At 38.0% G+C, this 13,216-nt stretch overlaps 1 protein-coding gene across 1 annotated transcript in view; it reads right to left on the minus strand.

Annotated features, from left to right (window-relative positions):
• Nucleotides 1-13,216, minus strand: part of RCBTB1 (RCC1 and BTB domain containing protein 1) — a 68,428-nt gene that overhangs the window by 4,814 nt on the left and 50,398 nt on the right. The window contains exons 9-11 of the mRNA XM_081082790.1: nucleotides 10,942-11,068; nucleotides 6,067-6,218; nucleotides 5,385-5,515 (exon numbers count right to left, since the gene is read on the minus strand). Of these exons, the coding sequence (XP_080938916.1) occupies nucleotides 5,385-5,515; nucleotides 6,067-6,218; nucleotides 10,942-11,068 (410 nt within the window). The remainder of the gene's footprint in view (nucleotides 1-5,384; nucleotides 5,516-6,066; nucleotides 6,219-10,941; nucleotides 11,069-13,216) is intronic.

Consider the following 13,216-nt stretch of genomic DNA (forward strand, 5'->3'; position numbering starts at 1 on the left):
AATATTCAACATATGTTTAACAGTTTCAAACATTAAAAGTCTAACTAGGGCCCTGGCTGGTAGGGCTCCGTGGTTAGAGCATTGGTCCCGCGCACGAAGGGTGGCAGGTTCCATTCCAGGTTAAAAGCACATACTAGTACCTGGGCTGCAGGTTCATTCTCCAGTCCCAGTCCAGGAGTGTGCAGGAGGCAATCTGCGGACACATCAATCTCAATCAATCTCTCTCTCTCTCTCTCTCTCTCTCTCTCTCTCTCTCTCTCCCCCCTCCGCCCCCCCCCCTTCCCGCTACTCTATATAAAAGCAATGGAAAAATATCCTCAGGTGAGGCTTAAAAACAAAAGTCTAACTAGGGAATACTGAAAATAATCTAAATATCCATTGTTTAAGAAACTAATTGAACCTTGGTGAAGGCAGATCTATGGAAAAGGAAGCATTGAAAGCACTTGGAAAGAGAAACTGGAATATGCAAATTCATTTGCATGAATTTGAGAGTGGCATAGCCAAGCGAATTCATTGAGCAACCAATGCCCTGAACCACTTTGCCTTAAATGTGTGAATTAGATAAACATCTTTCTGATAATTCTTAAATACTGTAAGAACCTACATGATCTGTTCATCGCATTCTGCAAATGATCAGATCTTCTATTGCTTAGAAAAGAAAATGCAACTCTTACCCAATCAATATAGCAACTATAACAGGATTGCTGGGCTTTAAATAAAACCTTTCCAAGGACAAGAATGACAGAATGAAAGAGTTTTCTCAAGGCCCATTGAATAGGGAAGTGGGAGATGCAAAATCTAACACGGTGTTATCGTTAGTATTTTAGAACTGACGTCCATGTTTATGACATCTTGTGGTGAAATTGTTATAAAGGCAAATAGCATAAAACATCAGATTTGTTGTAATTGGTGTTATGGGTTAGCTCAGCGAGATAGACCACCGACTCAGAATTTAAATTTTAAGAGCCTTTATTAAGCTGGTCAGCTGACTGCCAGCCGTGCCCTTCCCGTAAGAGCCCCACAGCTTGCAGTGCCGACTGAGAGTACAGCAAGACCTTTTATCTGCAACACTACAAAGTATTTTTTTAAAAAAAGAAAAAACAAACTGCAAAGTGGTTCATTAGCCGTTCCTGGTACTGGCAGGGTAAAAAGTTTACATAAAATTTACAAGCAGGGTCACACCTGGCTGGGTTCAATCATAACACATTGCTTTTCTAGCGAGATAATTAGCAATTTTTCTCTCCCATGGTCCCTGCCCCTCAGCCTACTTAGTAATTCTTCTTTGTCAGGCCCCTGCCCCTAGCACAATTAGCAAGGAAGATCAAAATTAAAAACTGCTATACTGAAATAACTTATAATTTCATTCCAAATTTTTAATACTTGATTTAATTATTTCAGTCACTATACATACTCAAAAAACAAGTTGTTTTTCCTTCCTTCCCACAGATTTTCTTTAGTAACAAGAGAATTGATGGTCTTAATATCAATTTAAAAAAAATGTTTTACTTATGATTTTAGAGACAGAGAGAAAAACAACAATTTGTTGTTCCACCTATTTATACATTCACTGGTTGATTCTTGTATGTGCCCTGACTGGGGATCGAACCTACAACCATGGCATATCGGGATGTTGCTCCAACCAACTGAGCTACCTAGCCATGGCTTAATATCAACATTTTAAAAATGCAATTTTATTTAATGGAGTTATTCAGTCCTAAAATACCAAAACTAAAATAGCTGAATGCTAAGACTTCCTGTGGAAGGGCACTTGGCCACAGTAAGACAGGCTGCCTTCATGTCACAAGCCACCCTTGAGACACATGCAAGTGACAAGAGATGGCGAACCATAACTAACTGTCCAAACTTGTTAAAATAATTGTAAAACAAAGCCCCTAAACCGTAAGTCTGGAATTCACTTTATATGTCAAGTACAAAATATTTCATATTGAAGTGGGTGTTTTTTCTAAGAATGTATTTAAATATCTTACCATATGGAAAAATAGAGAAAGATGCTTTCTCCCATTACCCCAAACATATTTTACAGTCTACTGGTCATAGAAAACTTGTAATCTGGCCCTTAGAAAGAAGAAGAAAAATGCTGACCATCTGACTTTAGCGTGAAGTTTTCCAATACTCACATCCCAAACCACTTTTGGAATTACATTTCTGGGCTCATATTTATGGCTTCCCAACAAAAACAAAATCCTAAGATACAAGTTACTCAACAAGTAGGATTTTCTGGAAAATTCTCTAATCTGATTAAACAAATAATACTTCCCAACTGTTCCTCCTAAAGTTCAAATATACATAGAAAACAAAACTTTCCTGAAACAGTATAAACAGAAACATTTCAAGTTTTTTATAATGTGACACAGAAGTACCTCAAGACAATGTTTTACTCACATTTTCTCCCTTGATGTCAGTATTTATTCAGATTTATGCTAGAGGATTACTTAAGTGCTCCTTCTCCAAGTCCCTCTTTACTTTATAGAAAGTTTCATTCATAATGACAGGACCCCACAACAGTTAATTTTAAAAACTCTTCATAAGTAGTGAGTCAATACATTTTTGTTGCTTTTATGTGTGCACATTTGCTTAAAGATTATCTTGTCAAAGGGTGTATGGAGGAACAATAATAACTTTTATAGAAAAGGGAAGAAACATGAGAAGCAGGTGGTCTCCATCTTCCTAGCATTTCAACCCACAGAATGAAGGCAAAGGCATCTAGTATCCTCAAGTTGAGCTTCTGAAAATAACAGTTTTTGCAGCTAATTTCAGATATAGTAAGTGTGTTTTATTTTTATATTCTAAAGACTTCATTTATTCATTTACTACGTTCAATAACATTAAGAAAATAAAAATTAAATTTGTCAATTATGTAACTCCTATCAGAACAACAACAACAACAAAAACCACCAAAGAAAGTGATTCTTTTTATTTTTGTCTCCTCTCTATTTTATCATTTTTCCATATTGACTGTGTTATATTTGTACTAGTGATCTGGTGCATGGATTCGTGCACATTAAAGGAAATTAATTAGAAGAAATATTTTAATATCACTATTCGCCCTTTCTCTATAATAGAAGTGTCAACCAAATTCATGATTGACAATGACAGATTGAAACACATGCATGCTTCAATAAAGACTGTTGCCAGCGAGAGCTTTATATATATTGCTCATGTGCGAGTCAACTTAGACTTTTATATATATATATATAGATAAACCTGCTTAATTAGACCTGCTTTCTGATTTAGCTAAACTTTTTCCAGCCCAGTGAAGCACCCCAACTTCTCTTTCAGGTAATTGTTAGCAACACAGCAGTAAATATCAACACAAAGCAGATTATTATTGTAGATCACGCAGGGAGAAAAAAGGGTGATTCTTTTTATTTCTGTCTCCTCTCTATTTTATAATTTTTCCATATTGAATGTGTTATATTTGTATATTTTTTTAAAGTTTTTTAATAAGCACATCTTCATGATTACGTGTTTCAAATACATTCATTCGTGAATTTAACTCAATGTATATTTTTTAATACTAACTATATGCCCATATTGTGGCAGACTCTGGGAGATCCCATGCATTTGTGGTCTCAAATAATGGGTTTTATTTTTAATGTGTTTATATTTAATTAAGAAAAAAAATAGTCAAGGAAATGATCAGCTAACATAAGACTTTTCTATAAACTTTCTGGGATACATGTTAGCTAGAAGTGAGGAAGAAAGTTTCAGCAACTAGAGCCGAGATGTTTACCTCTGTCCAGATGGTTTTAGTCAGCAAGATCCCACCCCCAAAATGTGGAACTCATTAGCAATGGGGAGGAATATGGAGAGACACAGACAAGATTTTAAAAATCAATCACAACATGGAGAGAAAAGACACTGGCAATTTAAAATTAGATCATTGGGTGGGAATTAAATCTAAGGAAATAGCATTTCTTTTTTTAAAAATATATTTATTTCTTTATTGATTTCAGAGAGGAAGGGAGAAGGAGAGAGAGATAGAAACATCAATGATTTGAGAATCACCAATCGGCTGCCTCCTACACACTCCCCACTGGGGACCGAGCCCGCAACCCAGGCATGTGTCCTTGGCCAGAATCGAACCTGGGACCCTTCAGTCTGCAGGCTGACGCTCTATCCACTGAGCCAAGCTGGCCAGGGCAGAAATAGCATTTCTAATAAAGAAGCTCCTATCAAAGAAAGGGCAGGAGGAAAAACTATACTTCCATTTTCTATTAGAAATATCTTTTGATCATTATTCCATCTGTTGAAAAGGCTACAGAGAAAGTCAGCTATATTTGACCTTATCAAATATTTATAATAGTAACATAATCTCAAATAAAAATAGTACACATTTTGAAAACACAAGACATAATGGCGCACTTCGATCCCTAAGTGTGGTAAGGAGGAAGTCTGTCCTCCACCACCTCTCCAAGGCCACAGCTGCAGGTCCTTGCAGGTGTTTGGTAAATTCCCTGGAACCAGGTATTCTGTCGCATAATATGATGACAGAATACTTACAATACTAGACAAATTGTGCCCCTTAGGGTGGAGATCTTAACTAGACGTCGCGAACTCCAAAGCTACTGCTCTCTACCTTTTATTCCCTGTGAATTTGTAAAACCAACCATACCAACCTTTAGTTCACTAAGCATCCCTAAAGCTCCCTTTGGGTGGTTCAACAAACATTTACCATCCAGAGCCTACGATGTGCCAGGCACCACAGGGTGCACAGATGAGTAAGACCCAGTTCCTGCTCATGAGGAGCTATGGTTCTTCACTTCAAGAAAATGCACATGAATACAAAATGTCAGACTCCCAAAGCCCTTTCAATCACACTCTTAAGAGATCCATGAATCCCAAAATTAAGAATTCAATCCAGTGTAAATAAAAAAGACAAAAAGGATTCCAGAGCAAGTTCTTAACACACGAATAACTGTTATAGTTAGACAATGATAGAATTTCAGAGCATAAACAGATATAAATCATATGGCATCCATGGCGTACGACATGGTAGAGCGGAGGGACAGCAAAGTGGTCTTAAAAAAACATATATGCTGACCTTGAGAAATACCTGAACTAAAATATGTGGTTTGTTAGGCCAATTAGGTGTGCACTTCATATTCCAACCAGCAGTACAGCTGCTGGGACCTCAATTTCTTATCTTAGTTAAGAAGGAAAAGAAAGGAATAATAATTTTGAAACTAAGAACAGAAAATAAAGAAGGCCAGATTTCATTGTTCAGGGATCAGTCACTTCATTGATTCCTAGTAGAAAGGAAGTTACTCATCATGGTCCTGTTGAAGTGAGAAAAAAAAGAGAGAAAGGAGCATACAGGGAGTGAGGGGTGGTTTGAGTTTCTGTTTGTGGTTTTACATTACCTCTGCATCGTATCTGACTGCAGCAGAGAATAATGAAAAGGCATTCTCCACAGTGATTCCTTGCTTAATAATGTGCTGACAAAGTTTTTTCAGTCTGTTTTCACAGTAAGATGTCGCCAAATCCAAAAGACCTACAAGTTAAAAGTATAGCAGTTTTAATAAAGTTTACGATAATGTCCCATAATTTAAACATATACATATGTGTGTGTGTGTGTGTGTATATGTATATGTATTTATTTTGTTTCTGGTGCACAGAGTAATGTAGGTAAATCAGAAGTTTCTTAGTGAATAATACTTGAATTTTATTAAGTTCTCTTTGTTACTCCTTACCTCCCCAACTCCCCAAACAAACCTCTCTTCTACTCACTTTATACAATTTCTTCTACAGTACAGAGAAAGGCAAAAAATGAAATTTCCCACTCATTTTTTTCTAAAATGACATGATAAATCCATTATCAAGTTATACTTAAGTATTAAAAAATTAAAATAAGTCCACAAAATAATTTTGGACTTATGTCCAAAATTATTAATCATAACTATACAATATTATTTTAAAGATATTTACTTCAAATATTTTTTAAAAGCCAATAAACCTGAAACTCTTCATGTTTCAATACTATAAAAAGATGAGGAGCTATATTTTTGACCATATGATATGGCCAGTCCCAATGTGGCTGAGTACCTATAGCATCTTCAGGTGGCAGGTCCACCGTGTCTGTGTAGAGGAACTGAAGAAAGGCACGATACACTGGGTAAGAAAACTGGTCTATTTCTATCACTTCTTTCATGTCCTCATTCCAATAAGACTGAAACATGGATCGGAAGTGCTCACACCTAAAATGGAACAGGAAGTCAATTCAGTTGATGAAATCAGTTAAACAAATACTACAGGTATCTTTAACTACTATATTTGGGCTTCCACACGCCAGGGTCATGGATCTTTAGCTAGCACTCTAAAAAAAGTTCCATGTGCAAGAATTTTTATATTTGCCTTTTATGTACACTCATTTTCATGTTTTTAAACCTTCAATCAAGGATATGTTTTTATTGATTTTGGGAGAGAGAGGAAGGGAGAGAGAGAAACAATCAATGTGAGGTGAAACATCAATTGGTTGTCTCCGGTACGCGCCCCGACCAGGGACTGAACCCACAACCTAGGTATATGCCCTGACCAGGAATCAAACTCACAACCTTTTGGTGTATGGGATGATACCCCAACCAACTGAGCCACCTGACCAGGGCATGACTTTCATTTCTGATGAATGCTTCCTATGAAATATTAAGAATTGTATGTAGCCCAGTCAGTGTGGCTCAGTGATTGAGCATCGACCTATGAACCAGGAGCTCACATTTTTACTTTGGTCAGGGCACATGCCCGGGTTGTGGGATCAATACCCAGTAGGGGGCATGCAGGAGGCCACCAATCAATGATTCTATTTATTGATGTTTCTATCTCTCTCTCTCCCTCTCTCTTTCTCTCTGAAATAAAAAATATATATTTTAAAAAATAATTCTATGTAGAGCCTAGGAGTGCCTAGTGCTTGTGCATTACTGCTGTTTCCATTTGACAATCCCCATTCATATCAAGACATCTTGCTCACTTGTTTTTTAAAACAACAGGAGCCCTAGCTGGTTTGGCTCAATGGATAGAGCATCAGCCTGGGGACTAAGGGGTCCCAGGTTCGATTCCAGTCAAGGGCACATACCTGGATTGTGGGCTCGATCCCCAGTAGGGGGGCGTGCAGGAGGCAGCCAATCAATGATTCTCTCTCATCACTGATGTTTCTATCTCTCGCGCCCTTCCTAACTGAAATCAATAAAAATATATATTTTTAAAAATGTATAGGAATGCATTTTAAATAAGGAAATTAAAGGAAATTAAAAAATAAGAGTTCAAACATATCACTATAAAGTAACACATTTAAATGATTCATTTGTGGGTTTTGGGGTTTTTTTGATCCTCACCCGAGGATATTTTTCCATTGATTTTTAGAGAGAGTGGAAGAGAGAGGGAAAGACACAGAGAAATACTGATGTGAGAGAAGCACATTGATTGGTTGCCTCCTGCACAAGTCCTGACCAGGGTCCGGACTGGGGAGGAGCCTGCAACAGAGGTTATGTGCCTTTGACTGGAATCGAAACTGGGACCCTTTGGTCCACAGGCCAATGCTCTATCCACTGAGCCAATCCGGCTAGGCCAGTGGTCGGCAAACTCATTAGTTAACAGAGCCAAATATCAACAGTACAACAATTGAAATTCCTTTTGAGAGCCAAATTTTTTAAACTTAAACTATATAGGTAGGTACATTGTTATTAACTTAATTAGGGTACTCCTAAGCTGGCCTTTGCTAAAAACGTCCTCAATCTGATTGAGCTATGTTCGCTGAGGCTGATCCCTTCCAACTCTCCTATCCACACTCGTCTTGGCTACTTGTTTCAGATAGACGAGTGTGCATGGGAGAGTTGGAAGGGGTCGACCTCAGCGAACGTACCTCAAAACAATTACCTCCCCCACACTGCGTATCCCGCAGCCCAACGGCGCCCGCATCTCCCATCACCCACCCTACCGACACCCCCCACTTCTTCTAACGCTTCTTCAAAATAGACTCGCCCAGGCCGAAAACCAACTTCTGCGCATGAGCCACGAAGTTTCAATCGCACTGTCCGTGCGCACCCGCATGTGGTATTTTGTGGAAGAGCTACACTCAAGGGGCCAAAGAGCCACACGCGGCTCGTGAGCCGCGGTTTGCTGACCACTGGGCTAGGCCATTTATTTGTTGTTGTTTTTAATATAATCATCATATTCATTTTTTAATCTTTTTAAGTCAAATTTATTGGGGTGACATTGGTTAATAGGAGCATACAGGCTTCAGGTGTGCATTTCTTTGTTACAAGATCTGTATATCGCACTGTGTGCTCACCACCAAAGTCAAATCATCTTCTGTTACCATGTAGGACCCTACCCACTTCCCTTTGGCAACCACCATACTGTTGTCTATGTCTATGATTTTCAGTTTTATATCCTACATATGAGTGAAAGCATATGGTGCTTAGCTTTTTCTGCCTGACTTATTTCACTTAGCACAATATTCTCAAGGTACATCCATGTGGTTACAAATGGCAGTATTTTATCCTTTCTTATGGCTGAGTAGTATTCCATAGTATAATATGTACCACATCTTCTTTATCCAATATTGTAGGACACATTGGCTGTCTCCATGTCTTGGCCACTGTGAACAATGCTAATCAGCATATTCTTAAAACTGTTTTAAATGTTAACTGCATTGCATTTAAACTGATTATTGTTCCATTACCTTACATGACAATTATCCTCTTTCTGACTAGTCTTCAAAATGGCTACCACTCCTATTTTGTTTCTTTGCTTTGCCTTGCCCCTTTCCTCTCTTTCCAAGCTGTTACCAATCTATGTACATAAAAGGCTGTGTCCATCCATCCAACTGGTAGCTATGACATGCACTGACCACCAGGGGCAGATGCTCAACGTAGGAGCTACCGTGACACACACTGGCCATTTAAAAATAAATGGCACCACGGACCTGGCGCTGACAAACCAACACTCGGCTTCCCCCGAGTGGGACACAGGCCCCGCCACCACCCCAGAGCAACACCCCACCAAACCGCAGCCAACGCTGCCAAGAACCCATGGCGCAAAATGCGGCCCACTGCCTAGCCCAGCCCAGAAACAGTTGCTGTGGGTGCCAGGTAATGACGTCACATAGCAATTAGCCTCCTTGGAGTTTCTTCAGCCCAGGAACCTGACTTGCTCTATAGCCAGGTGCAAATATTTTACAGTTTATCCAAATGTTTGTGAAGCATTTTCCTGTACCTCATCTCATTTGATCCTCACAGAAGTCCTGCAGTAAGAAGATAGGAGACTCGGTAGAATCTATTTTCTTTTCATTAGCAAGATATGAATAGCAATATTAAAATATTTATTCTAATTAATTTCCTTCAATGTGCACAAATCTGTGCACTGAGACACTAGTTTACTTATAGTCATATATTTCAAGAAAACCTAAGGGGTTTTATGAAATATGTATTGTATAACATGTACAAATCTACCCATAAATTCAAGAACTGATTTCTGAATATAGATTTTCTTAAAGTATGACATACTTTATAGGTTTAAAAAACCATCTTTTAAAATCCTTTTAAAATGAGATACAGTATAAATAAACACAAAATACTTTCAAAATCCATTCAGAATACTAAAAAAAAAATGGCCATTTACCTAAAAAATTGCCCTAACTGGTTTGGCTCAGTGGATAGAGCGTCGGCCTGTGGATTGAAAGGTCTCAGGTTTGATTCCAGTCAAGGGCATGTACCTTAGTTGCAGGCACATCCCCAGTAGGGAGTGTGCAGGAGGCAGCTGATCGATGTTTCTCTCTCATCGATGTTTCTAACTCTCTATCCCTCTCCTTTCCTCTCTGTAAAAAATCAATAAAATACATTTTTAAAAAATTACTTCATCTGAGAAATAAAAAGAAATGGGTATCTAAGCAAGGAATAGTAGATAAAATGGATCAGAAAACTATACATGAAAGGAATAGACTGGTTGTCCACAGGTTCACAGACACAAACATTTCCAGGTCATCTTTCAATTAATACTTTGGTGCAGATATTTACCTCTTAAGTAATGAATGATATATGGACTTTTCAATTCCCTTTAACGTTATTTTGTAAATAGGTTTTTGACTAAATTTACAAAAAGACATGTAAGTGGCCAGTTCAATTCTCAATGGACTGACTTTGTTTGCGCTGGTCTCTGTAAAGGCAGCCTTAATGAGCAACAGTCCAAACAATTACTAATAAATACAAAGTTCCCTCACATTTATACAAAGAACTCCTGACATATAGCTAAACAACACGTCTTTAATTGGGAATTAGATGTCCCTCGAGCCAGAAGACCACAATTCCAGAGTTTCCTGCTTGAGAAAAATAAATTTTTAATTAACAGCAAAAGGAGGCATATATATACTTTTCCTTGACAATCTTTTATGGGGGTTTTTGACCATGTAAATAAGGCTTTTGATGGAAATAAATATTCACAAGATCCTTCATTTAAAAACAATATAGACAGCCTTTCCAGTGTTGCTCAGTGGTTGCGCATTTGCCCATAAGCCAAGAGGTCAACAGTTCAATTCCAGGTCAGGGCACATGCCTGGGTTGTGGGCTCAATTCTGGAGGCAGCCGATGGATGTTTCTCTCTCATTCATGTTTCTATCTCTCTATCCCTCTCCCTTTTTCTTTCTAAAAAAATCAATTAAAATATATTTATAAAAATATATATAGACAAATAATTATACTACTACATTATGCTTTTTAAAAAAGACATGTGCACATGCACACACATGTGTGCATGCAAAACTCTTCAATAATGAATGGATTGAGGCTATCTGCAAAAATATGAAGCTGTGTCATTTCCCTCTATTGCCAAGGCTGTTTCCTATTAGTCCCCATTTTATGGAGTAACAAGGGAACAGATATTATAAAAAGAAAAGAAGGTTATTGATATCTCAAGCTCATGCAAAAATACCTGATTTTCAAAACAGCTTTATGGACATGGATATATTTCCCATCAATTCTGAACTTTAGGTCAGCAGTTTCTGGACTGTCAAATTCTTTCTTCAGGGACTCTGCAACTGTTAAAAAATCTTCATGCTCTGAAGGCAACAAACACATTATAAATACAAAAAACTCAGGAAACATACTCAAAATTTAATAGACTTCAAAAGATAATCATTAACACGAGGGGGATAATTCCATTTGCCTTTTTTTCAAAAGAGATCATGCCTTACTTGACAAATCAATTTCACAGTATGAAAATAAGTATCTGAGTGTATAAACTACAAAAAAATACATGTTTAGTAAGATCAAATACTAGTCTTACATACTATTAGTCCTCAGAAATGTATACTTTTTTTAAAAAAAGAAAAAGTTATAGGTAGTCCATGATTACATAACTATTTGGTCAAAACTTGAGTGACTCTCTTCCAGGGCTAAAAACATACCAATTTTCCTTGACTGGAATGTTAAGAACACCTTTGCCCAGCTTTGGGGTAGTTCCAAGGGGTTACTATATTCTAATCAAAGAATCCCAAGAAACAAACTCACCATTACGTGGTAATACTAAGCAGTCATATTCTTACATAGAGAAACCCCTTTTCTTCAGTATTTAGAATCTAAACATCCCTCTTAACCATAAGAATTAATGTACAAAAAATAATCCTTACACACTATCTAAAAACAAAGCAAATTTACTTAATAACAATGCATACTCAAAGGCAACAGTTTTACAAAAACGTGATCTCATTGCCTGATGAGAAGAAGTGCTGTTATGATTACAGGTAGATCTATTATTATAAAGGAAAAACAGTAAAGGCACTTGACCCGGCTGGAGTGGCTCAATGGTTGAGCACTGTCCCATACATCACAAGGTCGCTGGTTCAATTCTTGGTCAGGGCACATGCCTGGGTTGCAGGCTCAATCCTCAGCAGGGGTCATGCTTGGGACAGCGATCTATGTTTCTCTCTCATTGATGTTTCTATCTCTCTACCCCTCTCCCTTCCTCTCTCTAAAATAAATTAAATAAGGGGCAGAGAATCTGTCAACCTCCCCGCTCCCATCAAAATCACCAAGGCCTCAGCCCCCTTCATCACCATTTGCCCCTCTCCAGCTCCCTCACCCCTGAGAAAAAAGAAAAAAAGAACAAATATATAAAGCCACTTGTACAAATCCATGTAATACTTTCTTGTGTTTTATATGCATGGACAAAGAAAAACAAGTAGAAGGCTAACAGGGACCCGCATCAGCACTGAATGCAGGTTCAATGGACAGAGACAGGTTCTGACTGCCCACAAAGATAAGAATGGTGACTTCATCAAATAACTGAGCTATGTCTCTCAGGAGCCTGGTGTTACCAAGGGAATGCTTAGAGGAGGGACAACTCCTAAAACCTAGGCTAAACCTAACAAATGAGCTTATCCATGGGCTTTATCATCAGAATCTCCCAAGGAAATATCATTTGCCTGAGCCCTGTTACCTTAACCTAGCACACACATAATGCAGAGCTCTCTTGGCTATGGAGGGAAGGTCAACAATCTCTCAAAAATCAGGTTGCCCTTGACCCTATAACAGTGAGTAAAAAAAAAAAAAAGGGGGGGGGGAGGAAATCACTAAGATAGACAGAGAGTCCAGTAGTCTAGATTGCTACTTCACCCATCCCAAAACGAGCTTCTTATCAATGCCTCCACTTCTGAATCTAGTAGTCAGGGTTGAAATACACCTTCCCTCCTCTTAATTCCTGGCAACAAGTATACCTTCTTTCACAGAAGAAATATTCTTCTGACGTGTGAATTCACCAACTGACTTTCTTCCTATCGCTCAGCTGAAATAATAAACTGAGAGGAAAGAAAACCTCAGACTTACTGGGTAGAGGGAAAGAAGTCATCAAAGTAATATATTCAATGACCACATTTTTTTTCCAAGCTTAACATTAAAAAATGTTAGGATGTTCTAAAAAGGATGCCTTTTCAGGATCGGGATTTTAAGATACAAAAACCTGAGGAAGCTTTTTATAACAGGTCCAGGTTAAGTAGTATATGAGAATCTGAAGATGTGGACAGAGTGCTTTGGTGTGACACACATATGTGATTATGGCCAAATAGTCCCATCTGTGAACTAAATTTTTCTTTGCTTTTTTATTTAATTTGCTGGGGTGACATTGGTTAACAAATTATATAGGTTTCAAGTGTATAATTCTATAATACATCATCTGGATACTGTATTGTATTCACCACAAGTCAAGTCCC

Source organism: Myotis nattereri (assembly GCF_964212035.1).
Source record: "Myotis nattereri genome assembly, chromosome: 2".
Lineage (NCBI taxonomy): Eukaryota > Metazoa > Chordata > Mammalia > Chiroptera > Vespertilionidae > Myotis > Myotis nattereri.